Source organism: Triturus cristatus, chromosome 11, assembly GCF_964204655.1.
Source record: "Triturus cristatus chromosome 11, aTriCri1.1, whole genome shotgun sequence".
Classification (NCBI taxonomy): domain Eukaryota; kingdom Metazoa; phylum Chordata; class Amphibia; order Caudata; family Salamandridae; genus Triturus; species Triturus cristatus.
In genome coordinates, this window is record NC_140594.1 from 316477493 (window position 1) to 316500530 (window position 23038).

General features: G+C 44.8%; 1 protein-coding gene across 1 annotated transcript in view; it reads right to left on the bottom strand.

Moving 5' to 3' along the window:
• FBXO21 (F-box protein 21) overlaps positions 1 to 23038 on the bottom strand; it is a 177034-nt gene that overhangs the window by 18710 nt on the left and 135286 nt on the right. The window contains exon 10 of the mRNA XM_085632767.1: positions 13675 to 13865. Coding sequence (XP_085488893.1) covers positions 13675 to 13865 — 191 coding nt within the window. The remainder of the gene's footprint in view (positions 1 to 13674; positions 13866 to 23038) is intronic.

Sequence of the window (23038 nt, forward strand, 5' to 3'; positions counted from 1 at the left end):
TACAGTAAACTTGCAATGCTAATACTAACATCTCTTCACCATTCAGAAAGCAGCCGCGTGGACATAAGGAATTCAAAAAGCATTCCGCAAGGTCAGAATCTCCATCACTTACTGGGTGATACAGTCACTTATGACTCGTCTGTGGCTGCAATTTCAAGCGGATGGCTCAATAAGCGGCTGTTTATATCACAGATAGCTGGGATATTCATCTGCACCTCCCTTAATTTCAATTCGAATGGCAGTAGGAGGCACACATTCTCCTCTCGCTCATAATGACAACAGCAGAGTTTCACCAGGACGTTCTCAGCTGCCTTGTATGTGTATAACAAAAGAAGGGTGGAGTTCTTAGACTCTAATCGTTGCCTAAGAGCTGCTTACGGGGTTGTGTTAAATTCACTCATGAGGGATTGTGCGGCTGTCTTGAGGCGAAGCGGTTTACTGCAGGTCTTTTTCCTAGCAATAGAAAAGGGATACATTTGAGACTTCTCCAGGTGGTCTTCACTGTTGCCCAGAGTACTTTGACAGGCACACTTTAGACCAGATTGAGCCGAGTGCTTCTAGAAAGCTCTATATGCAATTCAGACATGGTACACTGCCCTTGAGAGCTTTCTCGGGAAAGTGGTTGGCAGATAATCCTTCTGATTGCCCGACCTGTGGAGCTACAAAAGAAACCGACCTACATGTCCTATTTTTCTGCCCCACATACAAACCAATTAGGAAACGTTGGCTTCTCCAACTTTGTAGGAACTTGGGCACTACACATTGTAAGGTGGCCTATAGAATCTTGAAGACCGATACATCAATGCCTATAGTCTTCTCGGTATCACGTTTCTGGCACGCTGTGTGGCGGAGGAGATGTTCCCTTCTCTTATCCAATTCCTAGGCTCATCTAAATAGGTACTGATTTCTGGCCACCAGTGTCCCTACAACTATTTTAACTCCTTATTCTTTTATTGTTTTAAAGAATTGTTTGTGAATCAATGTAATTTACAATGAAATACACTTTTTATGGATTGTAATTATTTATTTTTTACAATGTATGTTTTTAGGATTGATTATCTTTTATGGTCCATGACAGAAATAAAGATTATTTTGACTTGACTTGACTTTGACAAAAGTTACTGAGAGCTCAGTCTCCAATTTACATTGGCAAACATGAGATTTAAGAGTATTCTTATCTTCAGGAAGTCTACATCTACCCACTTAAATTCTCCAGAAGACAGGAGTAGGTCCTAGTTTGAAATCCAACTAAAAGGGAGAATAGCCCGCAATACATCCCTCCAGAATATCATTAGCTAATACTGTAGACAGCAGAGAACAATGGATATGAAAGCAGTCAACAAGCGAAGACATTTCATGCACTGAAGAGTAAGAGTAGTCATTGTCAGTGGGATGCAGGAGAAGCCATAAATCTATCAAACCATGGTCCAACCCTCTTAGCAGAGGTCATTCAGGGTTTTATTTGCTCTCCAGTCCATATTTATCGACAAGAGGATCTGGCACCAGATCCCACTCTTCCCCATGACAATTATAACATATTCAACCTTACAGTTAACAGTCTACACAACATGTCAAAGATGTCTTGTCTAGGTTTGGTGTGTAAACCAAACCCAAAATCAGCTTAGCATCAAGAATCTTGACTTCATTGAAAACATACCTACCTTCATCATTTGTACATGTTTTAAGATTTTTTTATGTAGGAATTATTTACAAAGGAAAATTGCCACTGCGTATTTCTTGAAGCTAATGGAAAAGGTGCATAAGGTTCCACGTTGAGCATTAGTGTGACTGCTATGGATCACATTCCCTAACCAGACCGGCTACAATTGTCCTGATTCAGTTGATGACAAATTAGTCTGATGAAGAAGGGCAATGTTGGGGTGTCTGCCATCCAAATGGTACAGCATCTTGTTTCTCTTAAGATATGGTGAAAAACCACTGGCACCTAATGATAACCCTCTCACAGGTGCAGACTGCTGCAAGTCCTAAAGGAGGTGATATTTGGTCAAAGGCACAAAATGAAGCGGGTCTGTGCAAGGAGTATGGGGCCCACATGTGCCAATATTAAACAAATAGAGGATGACTTCTAAATAATTCAATAGCTCCCTTAGGGAATGAAAGAAGGGCAGAGCAAGCAGCCGGTTAAAGCATCTTGAGGAGATAGGATGAGGGTGGGAGTAGGTAACTAGAAAAAAAGAAAATGTGTTAAGTGGGAGCAGCTTGGATGAAGGGGGATGGACATGAAATTCGACGGGGAAGTAATGATATTCTCGGTCATCTGCAAGGTAAACTCCGGCACCAATTACATATTTCTTGGCTGCTGTGTGTTGCAGGAGTCCGCATTAGTCTTCAGGACACAATGCTATACATCTATGACTGCAAGGATAGGGGAAGTCTCAAGAGCTCCACAGACAATCCGAAGAATGGGACGCACTAAACCGTAGAAGAAGGCTATATTAGCTAGGACGTGTCAGTGTCGATGAGGGAGCCAGTAATGCACTGAGTGCGCACGGGTGCAGGGCACTATGCATATAATTTCATGTGAATGAGGGCAGTTGTATTCCAAGCATATGATTTCCTGTGAATGAGGGCAGTTGTATTCTGATGGTGCTGTCCGAGGGAGAGGATTAGGGTGCAGAAGTGACATACAGGCCCCACTACCTATTTCATATGTCAACAAAGCAACATGGAATAGCCAGACCCTGGAAAAAAACAACAGTATAAAGGAGATCACAGTCTCTGTTGGAGGCTCCTACTAGTGGCCAGTGAATGACAGTAAGGAATGAAGAGGAAGCATGATTTATTTTTGTCTCCCATCAAGAATTTTATGACCTAGTGTGGGCCTTCTCAATCGATTCCCATATTAGCTACCCTACAATTGACAGTTTCTCTGAATGCTAATGTTGAGGAGCGTGATGGTGAAAAGGCAGAGGATTGCTGCTATTGTCCACATGTTCCTTCCCGACCTCCATGGGAGCAGATTCCAGTAAGCACAACAAATCTTCCAGTGTATACGTTTTTACCTAGTCAGTATTATGTGATAAAAAGACACACAATTGATAGACGGAATGTAGAATAAATCAAAACATTCCCCCCCAGTCAAGAGATCTGGGTTAAATACATCATTCTTTTGCTCACCATGCCACCCCAGTGTAGACATGGCCATATGCAAATCAGTCTTGACCCTGTGCCTCATGGGAACAGTCCAGCCCGAACTGCTAAGCCAGGTCCTCCCTGGACCAGAAACAAGCATCCTAGGACCGGTTTCGGGGTTTCACCCCTCTTCAGCCAGGATAGCTTGAATCCAGTGGCACAGTGAGCCCGGGACCCACGTCTGGGTATACCCGGCGCACGTAGGGCGAGGAAGCAAAAGATTGATGGACGGAATGCAGAATTAAAAAAAACAATCACCCCAGGTTTTGCTTTGATCGCCCTAAGTTGGCAGGGTATGCCCAGACGTGGGTCCCTTGCTCACTTTGCCACTGTATTCAAGATAGCCTGGCTGATGAGGGTTATGAACCCGAAACCGGTCCCAGGATGCTGGTGTCCGGTCCAGGGAAGACATGGCTTGGCAGATCGGGCTGGACTGTTCCCATGAGGCACAGGGTCAGACTGATTTGCATATGCCCATGTCTGAACTGGGGTGGCGGAGTGAGCTAAAGAATGATGATGGATTAAACCCAGATCAGTTGACTGGGGGTGAGTGCTTGTAATGTTCAACACTCCGTCCATCATCCCCTTTTGGTTTTGCTTTGTTCACCCTAAGTTGGCAGGGTATGCCCAAACGTGGGTCCCTTGCTCACTTTGCCCCTGGATTCAAGATAGCCTGGCTGATGAGGGTTATGAACCCGAAACCGGTCCCAGGATGCTTGTTTCCAGTCCAGGGAAGACATGGCTTGGCAGTTCGGGCTGGACTGTTCCCATGAGGCACAGGGTCAAGACTGATTTGCATATGGCCATGTCTGAACTGGGGTGGCGGAGTGAGCTAAAGAATGATGATGGGGGGTGTGGCCACGCGGCGTACTGTAATGGCCGCTGCTTAGTGGAGCTCCGGCGGCCCTAGCCCTAAACCACTTATCCGACGCAAGTATCCTGAACCCTATGGAGGAAATCAGCAACCAGAGGGCACCCGTAATGTGAGGCTGAAAAAACGGAACCCGCATTTGATCTCTAGCCTGAGATATCACAAACGGCACCAAGCGGCCTGCAAAGTGAAAGTGCGCCGGGTCCTCGAGTGACTGATGACACGGAGAGCGTCGCGAGTCTGGCAGCGGGACGCGGAGCCTGTCCCTGATTTGCATACCTTGGACTGATCTCCGCTGCGGTCCCCGATTGCAGCGGGAGGCAGACTATGAGATCCGGACTGACCGAGGGGCTGCGCGAACTCTGATCATCGCTCTCCACGCTACGTGCCTGTATGCCTCACCCGTGAGTGGTGCAGAAACAGCTGGAGGACCGTGGTGGGTGCGGCGGGGGGGAAAGACTCGAGGTAATGGGCGGTGGGCTCCCTCCCGCACCCCTCCCCCCCACCCCGCCGGTATTGCCCCGGCTGTAGCAAAGACTGCCAGAAGTAGAACCGCGACAAGCTGTTGCTTGGGGGTAGCGCAAAAAGACTATCATTATAGACGCCCCCTGTGACCAGGCCCGTTAGCACCTCGGCGAGGGAGAGTTCGTGTGAGCAGTGCAATTATGTGTTAGTGCTGCTGGCGTACTGTACATAAAGAAACTTGTCTGTAGGGATGAAACTCCCTGGTGCTCTGTCCACATGACAATCTGCTCCTAATTTCAAGGTTCTGGCGCAACCAGAATGTTTTTTTTTTGCGGAAGACTGGTTCGAAGCAATCCAGGTGGGATGACCAGTTTGGTGTCTGTATTAATCAGGGAGAGAAGCCTAAAACACGAGCATCTAGTTGTATTCTTGCCTGGCTTAAGCAGTGTTATGAATATAGTGTAGTGTTAGGAGTGCCCCAGTGAGAAAGTGGCACCATTTCCGTTTGGCTGGTGAAGTGACCCCCCCACGACTATCAACTGAGGAATCATCCAAGACACACAAACTGTACTGATTTCCCACGCCCGGCTCCCAGGTGGCAGTACAGCTCCTGAATAACCTGCATCGCTCATATCACACAGCACAATTCTCTATTAGGCCTACTTGTAGATCCGGCCCCGAATACAGTGGAGACCCCGAAAGGCAAAATGGCGTCCACAAGGGGCCTCAAGACAGTGCAAGCGAATAAACTGGACAAATATGCATTCTCGAGAGACAACGTCACTGAGTCCTCCTCTAAACATATAAACACAATAGAGCCAGGGAACCCGGACAAAGAACCCACTCTTAAAGATGTTATGGCAGCTATAGCAGAGATAAAAACCTCGCTTGAACATAAAATGGACACCATTACAATTGAGTTGAACCTCATCCGCGCTGATCTTAATAAAAAGAATGAGAAGCTTAAACAAATGGAACGCAAGACCACCAGTTTGGTGGAAAATACCTCACACTTTCAAACAGAAATCCATGAACTCCAAACCTTCAGAAAGCTCGCAGAAACGAAACTGGACGATTACGAAGGCCGCCTACAACGCAATAACGTACACATTTTGGGGGTTCCCGAGAAAGCGGAAGGGGAATCAATGGACCCGTTTGTGGAAGACCTTATTCTTCAACATCTTAAACCCAAAGGACTTGAGACATTTTTCGTCGTGGAGAGAGCTCAGAGTCCCTGGAGGGCGACCAAGACCTGGGGCCCCTCCACGCCCCATCGTAGTCAGGATCTTCAACTACTGGGATTGCGACGCCATACTTCAACGAGCTAGAACAGAGCCTCCACTCAGACTGGACAATGCTGACATAACTTTTTTCCCTGACTTCACTCAATTGGTCCAGAAGCAGCGTAGGTCTTTCCTGGGAGTAAAGAAACTGCTTAGGGACAAGGGACTCAAATATGCGATTCTCTTTCCGTCCAAGCTCCGAGTTGAAGCAGATGCTAAGGCTTGGTTTTTCGACGACCCTGAGATCACAGCGAACTGGCTGGAGACCCGGAAAGCCTGAGGGGCTACTATCAGAGAAACAATCTCAAGACTGCTGGAGGTGACTCTCGGAACCTTCGTACCAACTATATCTCCATGAGACAGACGCAAATGGACACTGTGGACATAATGAGACTGGTAAAAGGGGTGAATCTAACTTGATGGGCAAAGTATATGAGATTGTAATTTTTCCTCACAGAGTTACGTAAAATGTTCCCAGGTGGGTGGGTGGATGGGGGAGGCCGGGGTATCACACACCCTCTTTTTCTTCATTTAGTAGAGCAGTTGGGTGACAGGCGCTCTGCCAGTTTCATATGGGCAATTTTAAGTCCAGAGGGCAGGGAAGCAGGGAGGGGGATTGTTGGGGGGGGGTAATTTTTTGTGTTTGTAATTATAATTGTTCTGTCGACAAGCAAGGTGATAGGCGTGACTAGGGCTATGGATCTTTCCACTACGTCTGATGCATACACAGTGGGATAAAGGGGCAAACATTTTGAGCTGGAACGTCAACGGGCTTGGGGATATAGTTAAAAGCAGTATCGTTTTTCAGTACATTAAGTAGCAGGCACCTGACCTTGTACTTCTGCAGGAAACCCATTTGATAGGCAGCACATGTAGAGCGATGTGCAGAGGAGGGTATAAATTAGTGGCGCAGGCGGGGTTTACAACGAGCTCGAGAGGAGTAGGCATTATGCTAAAAAACACATTCCCTTTTAATGTGGAGTCCACATGGGCTGACGACAGGGCCCGTTATATAGGTATCACTGGGTCCTGGGAGGGACGAACTGTTACATTAATGTCGATTTACGTCCCGCCTGGCCTGCAAACCACTACATTCCAGGATCTGTGCACTACTCTCCTTTCATTGCCTGAGGGAGTGCTACTGCCGGGAAGAGACTAATTTGATGGGCTCAGGACACTTGGACCGACACCCCCCGCGCGGGTTGGGGCCAGCTAACAGATGGTTGCCGGATTTTCTGGAGGCCATGGGATTGGTAGACAGCTGGCGCACTTACCACCCTGAAAAAATACAACACACCTTTCATTCTGGGGCCCACGGTAGCCTGTCCAGATTAGATTACATTTTGATCCCCAGCTCCCAAGTCTCACTTATCCACGAAATTAAGCACTTAGCGAGGGGTATATCTGTCCACTCACCGATATGGGTACATATACTCCTAAATCAGATTAGGGTGGGTAGAATTGTCCCCATCAACCCCTTGTATCTACGCAATCCTGTACTTCGTAAAGGTCTTCTCAAAACTATGGACACTTATTTTACTGAAAACTCGGGCACAGCTGACTCCTCGCAGGTACTCTGGGAAGCATTCAAAACGGTAGTCAGGGGGGAGGCTCTCTCACTGATATCTGGTCACAAGAAGGAACAACAAAGGGAGGTGTCTAACATAGAGGACAAGATGTACCACCTAGAGAGGGACATGGAAACAACGACCACACCGGCATCACTCCACCTACTCTGACTTAAACAGGATGAATATAGGGCGTTAGTCACAGAAAAAGCCAAAGCGCTGGGAGAGAGAAGCTTGGTAGGCTTTATGACTTGGGAGATAAAGCGGGTAAATTGATAGCGTGGCTTGATAGGCGTGAATGGGCTAACAGACTTATTACGGTTTTACGAGATGCTGATGGTGTTGACATTACTGACCCTCAAGAAATTGCAAATCACTTTGCTAATCATTTTGATGCGGTGTATACTACAGTGGCACCGTACACCGAAGATGACTCGGCTGAATTATTGAAAGACATAACACTCCCTACCATCTCCTCATCAGACCAGCAATTAATGGATAGTCCCTTGACAACAGACGAGATTGCGGAGGTGATCAGATCGTTGAAATCCGGAAAAGCTCTGGGCCCTAACGGCATTCCTATTGAGTTATATAAACTTCACCCTGATAAACTAGCCATTTATCTAAAAGCCATGTTTGAGGAGAGCAGGGAAAAACGGCAACTACCTATTGATCAACTAATAGCAAATATAGTGACTATTCATAAAGAACGCAAATCCAAAACAAACTGTTCCTCATATCGACCGATCTCCCTCCTTAATGCTGAACCTAAGATCCTTGCCAAAGTATTAGCCAATCGGCTAATCAAAATCATCTCTGACCTGGTGCACCCAGACCAGTCCGGTTTTATACCACAACGGAACACGGCATTAAATCTACACCGAGTCCATGGGGTCAATGGTAGAGCAAATACAATTATGGAACCGGCTATCCTTGTCTCTTTGGATGCCACCATGGCGTTTGACACTATTGAGTGGCCCTATCTTATAGCCATCCTTCGAAAACTGGGATTTGGCCAAGTATTTATCTGGTGGATTTGCCTCCTTTATTCGGCGCCACTGGCGCAAGTCGTGGTTAATAAAAAACAATCTGACATTTCATTTGAGTCAGGGTACCCGTCAGGGATGCCCGCTTTCCCCCTGGCATTGGAACCCTTGGCGGCGTGGATCAGACGGGATTCGGTTTTCCGGGGTATGCGTTGGGCACCTGAGTGGGAGGACTGCATCTTGTTATATGCAGATGACGTGCTGCTCTATTTGACCTATCCCAAGCGATCCCTAACTGCAGTTCTAGATATATTGGCGGTATTTGGCAGATATTCTGGGTTCACGATTAACTGGACTAAGTCCCACCTGTATGTCCAGCGGGGGGGGTCCTCCAGACCTGCCCCGCAACTGTCCAATCCAAATCAATGCCACGGGATTCAAATATTTGGGAATTTTTCTCTCTTTGAACCCTCTACTTAGATATGAGAGAAACCTCCTGCCTCCACTACAATGTTTGAAGCGAGACATAGCCAATTGGAAATCTCTTCCCCTTTCTTTATTAGGCAAGGCTGCTCTCTTTAAGATGATGTCCCTCACCCGCTTCCTTTATGTCCTTTAAAATTCACTTGATCCGGTTCCACTGAAATATTTCAAAGAAATCGAACACCTTCAGAGGGACCTATTATGGACTGGTGCGCCACGGATAGCCTTGGGTAAGCTCACGTTAAAATGGTATGATGGAGGCATCAGTCTCCCGGATATAAAGAAATACTACTGGGCCGCACACTTAGCGGCTATTAACCACGGCACATATGGTAACCCTGAAAACCCAGGTTATCGTATGGATAGATGGCTCCTCCCAGGTGGGAATTACAATAGATCACTCTATTCGAAATCCGGCCGGCAACGACTAACGGGTCCTACTAGTCACTCGGTTAAGATATAGCACGCAGTGAATAGATCCCTCGGATGGGAGCACAAAGTGACACTGGCCACTCCCCTATGGGATTCTGCACAACTTGGCAATCTATGGACATCAAAGGGGTTCGATAGTTGGGACATGATCGGCATCTCACAAATTAAAGATCTGTGGGATTGTAGTGGAGGCAGCGTTTTAGATGCACACATTGCTATGTTAGCATAAGCGTCTTAGGTGTTAGAAACGCCATCTTACCACTTTTGCTGCTTTTGCACACAACACTGCAGATAGATATTATTTGAAAACTGCTTGCTTGCCTTCTCTTCACATGAGAACTGTCTGTTGTTCACATCCCTAGACGTGCACTGCGACCTTGGTCTGAACATTGTATGCAGAAACAGTCTGAGCCAACAAACAATGTATGCTTTTGAGTTCAGGTTGATCGGCCCACGCTCTAGCCATAACACGCACACAGCTGCAAATATCTGAAAGTCGAGAGCCTTTAATATTGCAGTTTACATGCATTAGACACACATTCTGGAGAATAACTTTTTCAGGCGCAGAGCAAAGCTGATCCTGTGATGTGATTCACCTAAGCTGATCTTTACGGTATGGGGTTTCCCATTCAAACCTAGAGACCTTCTATTAGTCTAATAATACTAGCTTACTAGTGAAGGGAGGATGGTTGTATTCCACTATCATTTGTAATATGATTTCTCCCTTCATTTTCTATGGTATTGAAACAATGCTGATGGTTTTAATTTTAATCATTTGTCTGCTTATGTTAGCCAAAGTACTGCATCTTAGGACACGTAGTTTATAAAATAAACGTTTTAAACTTTACCGTGCCTCTGATTACTCTTGTTGTGGACTGATATGAGATTAATAACGAACAGGTATTTTTGATTCCCACCATTCCTGAGAGTACTCTAAAGTCGCATGTTCTGGGTTGTCTAATCATTGGTAGCTTCTATATGGTATGAAGAGCGAATGAGACACTGATGCTGGTCGGATAGGGGTTCTGGGCACTGAGGTGAGTTTTTGGTACACCGCAATTCACTGAGGTCCTGGTTTCCTGCGCATAGTTCTGTGCATGAGCAGATTCCCTGCAACAGGATAAAGGGGAGGTGAAAACGTTTGCCACTCACCAGAGTCAATATGAGCTGGCTAACTCAGAGATTTTTCCATACATGCAGGTTTGTCATGCACTACACTCACTCCTCCCAAGGGGTTCCTCCCCTCCAGAGTCATCCCCATTAGAGGATAGGATTCTGGATGGGCACCTTCCAGATAAAACTATCTCACTGATCTATAATAAGTTGATATATAATATGGCTGACCCCCTATTGGGACTGCGACAGAAATGGGTGGTGGACGGGATAGAAATGGATGATGAGGACTGGAGAGAAGGGGTGTCCTCTCCCCGAGTGGTGGCTATCCCAGCACGACTCAGACTAGTTCAACTTAAAAACCTGCATAAAATATATATAACCGGCCCCCAACTAGTACAGATGGGCAGAGCGGAAACGGGAACCTGTCGCAGAAAGTGTGGACAGATAGGTACCTTTATGCACATCATATGGGAATGCATGCATATTCAATTATACTGGAGGGAAGTACATGAAGTCTTAAGTACAGTCCTTGGTATCACTAGTCACCCTGAAGCACGCAGATGCCTGTTGAACACATGGGAACCAACTTACTTAAATACCCATCAAACGCAGTGGGCCACCCTTGGGTTCGCAATAGCAAAAAAGAAACATCGCTCAGGCCTGGGGAGCGACAAATCCCCCTACGTTGGAGGCATGGGAAAAGAGTATGGACTTGTGTATGTTCAGGGAAAATACTGTATATGCTGCCCGTGGTTGTCCTAGAAAGTGGTCCCACATTTGGACACGATGGAACTCATTCCGTGGAGATATTTGCACCCCCCCCCCCAGAGTATTGAATTAGGTGATCTGATCCCTCCCTGAATGATCCCTACTGTGTGTAACGTAATTGATTATTGTCTCACGTTGTCATGCCTTGATTGATATTGTGAAACTTTGAAATTGCTTATGTGTCGACGCTGTTTAATAAGAAGATTTATAAATAAAAAAAGAACGATGATGGATTAAACCTAGATCAGTTGACTGGGGGTGAGTGCTTGAAATGTTTAACACTCCGTCCATCATCTCCTTTTGGTTTTGCAGTATTATGTGATAAGCATGGTCGCTGCTTCGAGATGGCCATACTTGATACCCCACTTCTTAAGTCTAGGTCGAATGGTAGGGAGCTTTTTCATTTTTATATTCGTAGCAAAGGAATAAATAGCTACGGTATGGATTGCATGTTCTTCAAATCTCTTTCCTCTTTTCGTTGCAGCTGGTGGCACTGCAGACATGCGATTATCAGATGATGTTTATCAGATAGGTGGTTTTGCAGGATTGGACTGCTCTGTGGAATTCCAAGGCCTCACAGAGTTATAGAGCCAGAAGTTGAGGGGTGAACGTCTGGAGGGAGGTGATCATGTATGTCCTCTTCCATCTTCTTAGGAAGATGGATTGTAGACCTATACTGTAACCACAAGATCAGTACTCTGAATAAGTCACTTTATGTCGCTCTTGCCACAAATTCTGGTTCTAGTCAGTACGTTTCTAACCTGGCATCTAGTTCACAGTCCTTCACTCAGCTGAGTCTAGGTGGCACTGAGAAGAAGAGACATCCAGGCGGATGAGCTTCACTTTGGTCGAGACTGCTGTCTTTAGCCTCCACAGAACCCATCTTTGTACCAATTGGAGAAAGATCTGATAATTATGTCTAAGGGGGATTCAGGCATTTTGTTGTTTCCAGATTGTGTTGATTGTTTACCCCAACAATAGTTTCAGAAAATAAACAGCATATCGAATGTGGCTAGAAGAATACATGAGGGCCGGGGGTGGGGTATCGCTATCCATCATGGGTGATGGATAAGCCCCAGAGATAGGGGGGTTAATTATCTTAAATTCTTTCAGTGTAATCAGACGAGTTTACAGATAGTCTCAGAAACAAGGACAGTATGCGATCATAATGCCAGTCACTATGAATTTCCAACAATAGCATGGAACTAACATACAAAAGGCAGTTGTCCACATAAGGTTCAGTACCCACTGGTCACATAGTAGATGTGAGCGATCCATACCTGATCATGTGGTCATCAGGTAGAGGGTGCGCTTTCAACTAGTACATAGTCCATTCATAGGAAGTGACGAGCTGTGAGGATGGGAGATGGCACATCATTGCATTTGAAAGGGCTCACACCAGCCTGGCATATCTGGTGAACTGAAAGGTACTTGCGCTGTCTGAAGGCTAGGTCTGCCATCGTTTAGTCGACAGGCAGATGTGTCTCTCCAAACCCAATCTGTCAATACCCGAACACACCGCTGGGGATTCTCCCCGCTCAGTTACCACTCTTGCAGTGGAACACTGCACCTCTCTCACCGGCTCAAGTAGGAATTTGCGGTCAGTAGAGAGAAGGCATGGTTCCTCACATGAGTCACAGCACCCATAACTCGCTCCCATTGGTTCTACAGTCTAGGAACCAGCTGGCTGTGTCACAATGGTAAAGAGCAAAGATCCCCAGCTCTGGGTTCACTCATAGCCCCTTTCAAGAAAGCAGAAGCATCCCCCAAAGCAACATACAAATAGCAGGCAGTGGAGTTCCTCAAAGAGCCCCCATCTTTCCTGTGCTCATGAGCCACCACCTCAAATTCCATTCTCAAGTAATGCCTAAGAATGAGTGCATATAGTAAAGCTTCAGCACCTCCAGCATAACCCCCAACCCAATTCCCATCCTTCCCAGTCTCTTACTAAATCTAAACCAAACATATCTCACTTTAACCTGTTAATGTAAATTGTATTGATTTCTAATGAGAAAATAAGGACTGAATGGAATACAGCTGTAAGTCACCCTACTTATCCTGATACTGGGAAATGCTTACAAAACGACCTATGCACTTTTAACCACTCAGGTACAAAATGATGTAGAACATCAAAGGTTCTCTCTTTGCCATTACCACGGAAAGGTAACAGACAACCTCAGCAAAGGAGCAACAATTTTTGTTTTCATTATACCCACAATATATTTGTTAGTACATATGAAGGCAATAGATACTTTGTTTCTGAGAATAACCTCTATATCTTCTACAGTTTCATCATTTTGAGTTGTGTGTGAAAAAGTATTATGATTGACAATGCCACCCATTGACTCTCAAACAAGCACACTGCAATGGAATTTTATGTGAATGTTTTATGGCCTACATGTTCTACACTGAAGAGTTAGAAAAGATGCACTAGAAGGGCCACTCAAGCAGGACTTTGCGAATCTTAAAACTAGTCTGAGTATGGCTAGAAGGAAACTGCAGCACACACAGTAGCTACAAAGTTTCCATCTAACAACCATGCTGTGTACCTCTTGTGTTTCATGATTAGACCCACAGAGAAGCTGACGCCACAGTGTTTCTCATCGGATCGTCGCTTTATCTCAGGCCCCAGATCTTGCTTCCGCCGTTCAATGTGTTCAAGGGTGTGTTGAACCAGGTAACCAACAGCACCATGCTGGGATGGGTCCAAGGCCTGGATGTGCTGAAGGATATCTAAAACCTAAATGAGAAAAATGGTGTTTGGAGTTAGAAATGAGCGCATTGATGAAAATAAGAAATGGACACCTCCGAGGGAAAATGTGCAACATTCTATTCCATTTTGTGTGTTCCCTATTTACAAAATAACAGATATTTTACATTCAACAACTTATCCCATTAAAGAGAGGGCTGGGAAAGCAAAGTTTTCTTGAAGTGCCCTAAGATGCGGTAATACTGTTGGCAATAACTCTTATTATACCCCTGCTAAATAAGAAAGAAAGTCTCTTGCATCTAAATAGCACCATTCGGGTAACACTAGGTGTTTTTAGAGAATACCCAGTGTAGGATGAATGTGTCAGTTGAGAAGGTCTTACCTACTTGTGAAATGACTCCCTTCACAGGCTCATATTCACACTAAAGTCCAATGCATTTTTATCTAAATGCTTCATTGCTTTCTTTTCTTCCTGTATGCTTCAATTCACAAGATGCACATGCATTCATTCATCTTTCATAACACCTGAACGATTAACATTTATTTACTAAGATATATTCACAATCACACCAAAATCACACCTTCAAGCCAACAGAAAGTTACTTGCCTTTGGTAACAATCTTTCTGGTTCATACTCTATCTGTAGATTCCTCACCGCATGAATCTTCCCAAAGAACAGATTTGATACGGAAACTTAAAATACATTTTCCAAGACTGCAGGAGCTGGCTCCTCCCCAAATAAGGAATCTTAGAGCCATACAAGGTGCCAAGGCATTCTGATGTCAGTTCACACCTTTTTTTTTATGTAACACCCTTAGAGTCAGATGGAACAGTGGACAGGAGCAGCGGGACAGTGGTGAAAAGCAGCCACAACCAAGTGACCACATAACAACCACACATCACAGCATTCCCCAAGGCTCTATAATCTAGTCAGTGATCTCCAGTCTGTACATGGATCTCCTGGTAGTCTTACTGGTTGACAAGGACCTCAGCATGCACTGATTTGTAGATGATACTTGGTTCTATGTCAGGGTGCGATCTGGCCCGACATCAGGCAGTTAAGGAATTGCCTGACAATCATTTAAACGTGTGTGGTTAAAGCCTTACCCAAGTTGAAATAGATATATTTTGTCATCATCGCCAGCACCCATGTGGGAATATCCTTTTAGTGTTTTCGGTGCTAGGTATTTTGTTGTACATTATTAAATTGTGTGAAACAGGCAATTCTTGATACTCTGCTGATGTGAGTCTGTGCTATTCTGCATCTCCTATTTAGATATTGCTGTCAGTAGAGTAAGGTGGTTTCTTCCCATTAAATGCTGAGGGATAAGAGACAAATATGGAGTCTAATATGTGAATGGTGACTGTCCCTTCTAAAAGGTAAAGCTCGATGTACAATGCATGAAACAATATCTTCAAGGGCAATTGATTCTCCTAAAAAGGATGCAGTGTAGTGTTGTTTCCAAGGATGATGCAAACTTGGAGTCTGAACGAACCACCTCCTTGATGAATGACATCAAGAAAAATGTTGACTGTTAAACATAAACAGACAAATATGAAGGTGAAGACTCCCTCCGGAAACCTATTATGAATCTGTAGGTCTACCTCAAATCATTGCCTTTTAAAGACTAAAGCTGTCAATTTATACTTGTAAGCAAATGACACCTAAACAAATATGTGTGTCTCGATAGGTTACAGAGAGCAGATTTAATACTTGGAATGTAGACAATCTGATGTTTCAAAATTGGCTGTGTCGCAACGATTTGAACAGATCCCCTCTTGCTCATGACCTAAACATGAATGGGAAGCAGTGATGTTTCAATTTTTCCTACCAGATGCTTCAGACCAACTTTGCTTACTGTGAAGAAAGCAAACATACTGTGCACTTGTTTAACTGTACATTTCAGACCACCTACTTATATATTTAAAAGTTTGATTTTTACAAACAGGCGCTTGTTGACAGAACAAGCAAGAAAGAAAAACATGACAAAGTTCATCTGAATGATGTTACCGATCCTGAATTTTATGAATTCAAGCAACTCAAGTAAAGGAATCCTTTATTGGCACAGACAGGTGGTGAAATAGGAGTGTGGTAAGAGCCTGCATGATGTCTTTTAAAAACATCTTGCAGCCAATCTACAGTTAGTTTAGAATTATACTACAAAGAGGGCTATGGATTAACTTGCATTACCTACTCTCTATGTAGCTTTTGGGAGAGAGTCAGAACAGAATGTAAATGATTTCTGTGTTTTCTTGCATAGGCCTGAACATAAATCTGAACGACTGAAGACAATCAGTGACAAAGTCAATGGGCCTTGCTTTTAATCGGTAGAGAGAGAATTGCATGAAAAGGCATTATAGGAGAAGGAGGCAAAAATTATGGAGTAATGCATGTCAAGATCGTATACAGAAGCATAACATAAAATTATGCTGTTGAGTAATTTTCCGGTTTGTACTGCAACACTCAGGACAAGCAGTAGACTACATATATATGGAGTAAAACGTAAGCAAAAATGTAGTTAAATTTGTAAATATTGTTTTATGGGCATTGTAATTTTACATATTAAAAGTTATTTGTACATTGCTCAAAGCATATTCAGATGGGTTTGCAGGTCGTTTGTGGATCTATGTAAAAAGTGCATTTAGTAATTTTGAGACTAAAGAGATAATGAAAAGGAGTTTGGAAAAGTGAGGAATAACCAGAGCCAACCCATGGCTAGTAGTACCCAATATTTATTTCACACATCTGGTGTTTCTTGTACTGTTATTGAATATTTTTTTACATATTATATGAGGCTGAGGAAGCATATACTATTGGCACCTGTCCTGGAGCTGTTCTTTGTGTTAAGGAAGACTGCACTGCTGCCACCAATGCTGTGTCTATGTAGTATGTTTGTGAAGCCTGGTTAATACCTTTTCACTACACAGAAGCCAAAATGATTCGTACTATGGAAGCCAATTGAGGCAGGGGGAGAAAGAAGGATCTAAGGTAAGCACATTCTGTGATTGGAAGTGGGTACAAGGGAGGAGCTGGGATGAAAGGCTGAAGTGGGAAGCGCTAAATGTAAGGAGCACACGGTCCAAAGGGGATTGCACAATGTAAAGGGATGAAAGCATTCTTTGCAAACAGAACATGTGCAGTGAAGGCAACAGTAATGTGTGTCTCATATAAAGACATATAGATACAAACACACAGAAAACAGGTACTGCATTGGTGTAAGGAGCGTAACTTTCCACACAGAGGCATGCATAGGTGTCGCCTGTTGTGTTGCCTGTGGGCATGTGTGAGTGTACAAGTGGTATCAGTATGCTTGGGTGACCGTATGTCTTTTCCAAGGCATGGAAGTTGGCCTGTGAGCATATATTCTGCGTGAGTGCATGTATGTCTGCATGTGTCCCTCTGTGGTCATGCACTATGAAAAAGCCAAACTTTTTTTGTCAATGCTTGTTAAGGTATGCCAAAAGAGGACAGGCTTTTTAGATACATCAAGTGATTTTCTGACAGAACTACTGGCCTACTGGACGTGCCACTAGATATGTATGCCATGTGACTTGCTCTACCCCATCCCTCTATCCTTTCAGAAGTGTGCCTACCATGTGTCTGATATTTTCCCAACCCTATTGACTTGCCAGAGGTGTGGCTGCCACATACCTGACTCTGATCTAGCTCCACTGATCTTTCACAAGTATGCCTTCCATATGCCCCTGACAGCTGAACATCCAATGAAGTGTCTGACATTTGAGGGACCGATCCAGTCCTGGTTTGAGACATATTGATTATTCCCTACCAGCCTGTTAGAGATGTGAATGACTCGCCTGCAGCCCTATATGACTGTAAAAGGTGTAACTAGTATGTGATATTCTTTCAGGGGTGTGGCTGAGCTGTGACACATACTGTCCTACTCCTACCCCCTGAACTCTATGAAAGATGCTTGCCTGCTATGCGTAGCCCTAATGCCATTCAGAGGTGCATCCTGTTTGTGAATGACAGGCCATACCTGCCAGGCCTAAACAAAGGAGCAAATTTCACGTGACTGACTCTGTCTTGCTATATAAATTTGTCAGAGTCCAGTCTCATATATGACATATCCCTCCCTCCCTCATCACCTCTCTTCTGGTCCTTAAATACCCCAGAAAAAGATGAATTTGAAAGCAGATTTTAATAGCGTATTTTTTAACTTTGTATCGACAAAGGATAACACAGAATATTACTGAAAATGTTTTTTAGCTAAGTCAGCAAACAAAAGTAGCAGTTTGTAACTGCTGCAGCAATGGCACAGCCAAATCACTAAGAGCAGGCTTGTCTAATATACTTCCAGGAGTGGCAGCAATTAATATTTTTGAGATATTCACATTTACACACAATTAAACGAAATAAAGCTTACTGGCATAGCCAGTGGCTAGTTTGAAAATCGGGCAATGATCCCACTCTTCTAGACATACGTTGGTCACCCCTTGTAAAGCATTGTATGCCACCTTAAATCACTAAAGGGAATATGTAACAAACTACAAGCCGTGTTAGTGGTCTCAAACAAGTTCTGTTTGTCCACAGGCAATCAATCAAAATAATCCATGTGCCAGAAGCATAAGGCACTCATTCTTAACCTCTTGTTTTCTGTGGATCGCCACTTAATTATTACTGGATCTGAACAGCTTTTGGAATCTGGGAAGCACCAATGAGTCATTACTGAAAGCAGGGGACCAAGGCGAAAGCATTTTCGATGATTTGAACCGCAAAAAAATACACTAAAAATATCGGAATAAGCATTCAAACAAATCTACAACTAGGAAACATTTATAAACAAATAAAAATCAATTCAAATGTATATTTTAATGGGAAAATTCAACTGAGGCCACTTATTGTTCATACTATATGCAGTTTGATGCACTTGTACTGATCTCATTAATCAATCTAAGGATACTAACTTGTTTTTTAGCTTCCAATTTAAAATTCTTTCACATTTACAGTGTTTAAAATTTTAATTTTTACGTTGTGCTTCTTTATTTATATAATCTTTATTAATCTGTTAATATTATTTATTTTCTAAGCAGTCACAGACCCCCTGATTAAGCATGACTGACCTCCCCAGGGGTCCCCGGACCACAAGTTAGGAATCACTGGCATGGGGCATTCTTCATTGAGGAGTCCAATATATGGGATGCAATTTTGCAATAGTAGGTTAGATGCAAACACTTTAAAATTAGCCAAGAAAGAATCAAACTGGTCCTAGGTATCTGACAAATTAAGTTTTAAGATGTGCTGATGACCAGGAAGCAGTGTGGAAGGCTTGGCCACCATTTACATTCTTCGGGCTGTAGGCTGAGGAATAGGGACTGGATTTCAGTTTTTTGCCAAATCTTAGGAAGTTCTCTTCCAGTCTGAAGGAGAGAGGTAAGAAATTCCATAAAGGTCAAACTTCTACAAGGAAGGCTCTTTGACCAAATCCTTTTAGCTTGCATGGGGGAACCGTTAGTGGGATCATGAAGGTTTATCTTGGTCACACCATAGGCAGATAGTAGTGTAATGATGGCACTAACAACGAAAGCTCAAGCTCAGTCTACCTCCTTGTATAGATTACATAAGCTGTTTGAGATAGCTGAACCCAGGTTTGAAAGACCTAAAAAGCCAGACTCTTCCAGAACATTTATGATTCAGAACCCCAGGGCGTACACCAGTACACACATATTCACAAACTAATAGAGAACACTGACTTTCAAAACCAATAAAAATGGTGCTCATTTTAGAGGGCAACAGGAGCATGCTAAATGTAATGTGTTAATGAAAGTTATTACAAAACAGCTACATAAAGTGGGAATAAGTAGTGTCACTCACAAGACCTTTAAAGAAAGCAAAAGACATCTGAATAAATTGAAGGGTACAAACCACTTTTAAGATTAAATAATCGGGGCGTCGCTTTGCCGCGGAGCGTAATGGTGGCAAGACAGACTAGCTTCTTAGCAAACCCGATCGTCTTGCGCAGATCCGACAGACTGATCCATTGCCCACACAGAAGAGGGGCTACCGGAACCACCACTGAGGCTGAAGAGCTGAAAAACGACTCTGTAATACCCAAGAAAAGCAGAGAAATCTACGCTCCAAGTTGTGGCCTTGTTGGGTTCGGAAGACGGGGACAGCTGCTCAGAGTAGTTGGGCGTGGCGAATTTGCGGATCCGGCCCCTCACCAGTGCAAGGCCGTGGTCATGGCATCTGTCAGGCCTACGGCGGGACGAAGAAAGACCGGGTCCCAAATACACCGCCACGATTAATGCGCCCTAAACTTGATCACCCGTGAAAGACTGAGCGGTGGTCCCGCTGGGGCTGCGAGAGTGAGGCCCGTAGCGAGAGTGAGAAGCGCCAGCGGACGTCTCGCCTGACATCCCCGGCCCTCTGGCCTCCCAGGTACTGGAGAACAGGTAGGACCGTGTGGAGCTAAGGTAGGGTGCGGCCTTTGTGCAGGAGCAGAGGGTTAACGAAAGGCGTATAACGCAATGTCCTGCCCTGCAGAGCACCCTGTCCCGGCTTGGCCAGTCAGCCTTCCTGTGGACGAGAGCTGAGACAGCGCCCTGAGGCCACCGCTGACTGCGTATCTGTGAACGATTGTAGAGGGCTGAGGCCCTGGCTGAAGACCCTTGCTGAACCCGCGACCAGTGAGGACCAGACATACCACCGCCATTTCCGCAGCAGCTGAGGCCCGAAGGGCGCATTGGACATAAATATCATGAATCGTATACAGGCAGTAGCCTCGACAGACTGACCCGACCAAAATAGGGGAGAAGGTGAAACAAATGGAGATCGTCACCTCTAGCCTCATGGGAGACGCAATGCAAATGCAACAGGATATCAAGGACCTACAGGCTTTCCGCAAATCTGCAGAGGATAAGTTAGATGAATATGAAGGGCGCACCAGAAGGAATAATGTAAGAATAATTGGCCTGCCGGAGGGCCCTGCAGCCAACCTTTTTGTGGAGGAACTCATGCTTAAACATCTTTAGCCTAAGGGATTGTCAAAACATTTTGTGGTAGAATGGGCGCATAGAGTCCCAGGAGGACGACCAAAACCTGGAGCACCTCCCCGTCCAATGTTGGCGAGACTTTTAAACTTCAGAGACAGAGACACTATATTACAAACTTCGCAAATGGCCCCCCCCTACTGAGGTACGGGAACTCGGAGATCTCCTTTTTTCCGGATTTCACCTTAAATGTACAGCGCCAACGTCGGTCATTTCTATAGGTGAAAAAGAGGGCTCCAGTATGCTATGCTATTCCCGGTAAGGCTTCGAGTCGAAGCAGATGACAAGGTCTGGTTTTTTTAATAACACTGAGGCGGCTGCAGACTAGCTGGAAGGTTGGAGAGCGGCAAAGGACCATAATGCCCGCTGAGTAGCGGACCTGGTCGGTTTGACTGACTGCTTAGTCTGGAAGGAGCATGGCGCCAGAGACCAGTTCTAATGCTTAACCAAGTAATGCCTTGGATTTGAAGCAGTGGCAGAACTAATATGATGGACAATGGTTTGGTTAAAAGCGATAAATGTCTTGTATATCCTCATGGGTATTAGGTGTGCCCCTGTAGCATGGTATAATGTTTTTGGGTTTGGGGAGGCGGTTGGGAAGGAGGAGCTTTCACCCCCCACTATATTCTACTTTTAGTAGAAGTCTGGGCGACAGGCACTCTGCATAGTTTGATTCATGGGCTGTTTTAGGCCCAGAGTGCAGGGGACCAGGGAGGGGTTGGGCCGTTTCATGTTTTTTCAGAGAGAGCAACATTGAATATTGCTAGACAAGAGATGGGATACGTAATCTATGATCACAGAAATGGGGACGCATTGAGATAAGAACTTTAAGCTCCTACGTTGGAATGTAACTGGAATCAGGGACAAATTAAAACGTAGTATTGTATTACAATATGTTGTACGGCATGCCCCTAAGGTGGTACTCCTTCAGGAGATGCACTTAGTAGGCAACTCCTGCAAAGCCATGAGTGGATGGGACTACCGACTGGTGGCTCATTCTGGTTTTACCACAGGCTCCAGGGGAGAGGGCATCCTGTTAAAAAAAATTCCTTCCGCTATCAATACAACACATCTGGACTGACGAGATGGGTAGATATGCAGCAATTTCCGGACAGTGGGAGAGAAAGACATTTACGTTAGCATCAGTGTATGTCCCGCCGGGGTTGCAAGGCCAATCCTTCCAGGACCTAGGTAAAATCACGCTGTCATTCCCTGAAAGCTACCTGGTCATGGGAGGGGATTTCAACTCCGTGGTATCTGGCTCCCTTGACCGGTGTCCTCCCAGTAATATAAGCCCCTCACATAGGTGGCTCCCAGACTTCCCAGGCGCAGTGGGCCTCGTAGACACGTGGAGAGTGTATCATCCAGAACACATCCAACGCACTTTCCATTCTGGGGCTCACAATAGTTTATCTTGCATAGACTACCTTCTCACTCCAGTGTCCCAAGAAGGAAATATTAGGGAAATTAGACATCTCGCTCAAGGTATATCTGATCATTCCCTATTATGGGTGAGAAAAGGGTGGGGAGAATAGCGCCTATTAACCCCTGGTACTTCCGGAACCCTGTGGTAAAAGACAAGGTGGTAACAGTTATTGAAAATTACTTTCTAGAAAAAAGGAAATCAGTGTAGTCATCCCAAATCCTATGGGAAGCCTTTAAAACTGTAGTGAGGGGTGCAGAAAGAAAAGTCAAAAGACCTAACTCGCTTAGAAGACGAAATCCTCCTCATGGAGGAAGAAAACGAGGGACCAGTGACTTCATGCCCTGAAGCTTCAAAGAGATGAATATAAAACCACTGCAACTGACATGGCCAAGTCATTGAAAAGAGACAAAGAAGGTAGGCTGTAAGACCTGGGGGACTAGGCCGGAAAGTTACTGGCATGGCTGGATAAAAAGGAGCTGGTGAGCAGACTGGTTCCAGAACTACTGAAGGGGTCAGGGGAAGTAATAACGGATCCGCAAGAGATCGCTAAAGAGTTTGCAGATTATTATCGCTCTATCTATCGAGCGAGCTCTTCCTCTACAGAAGAGGACTCACAAGCCCTGCTTTCGGACATAAAGCTCCCCGCCCTGGCCTTCGATGAAAGAGAAATGCTAGATAGTGATTACACTAACGACGAAGTCACCCAAGCAATTAGAAACCTCCAGTCAGGTAAAGCTCTGGGCCCCAACGGGATGCCGATTGAGCT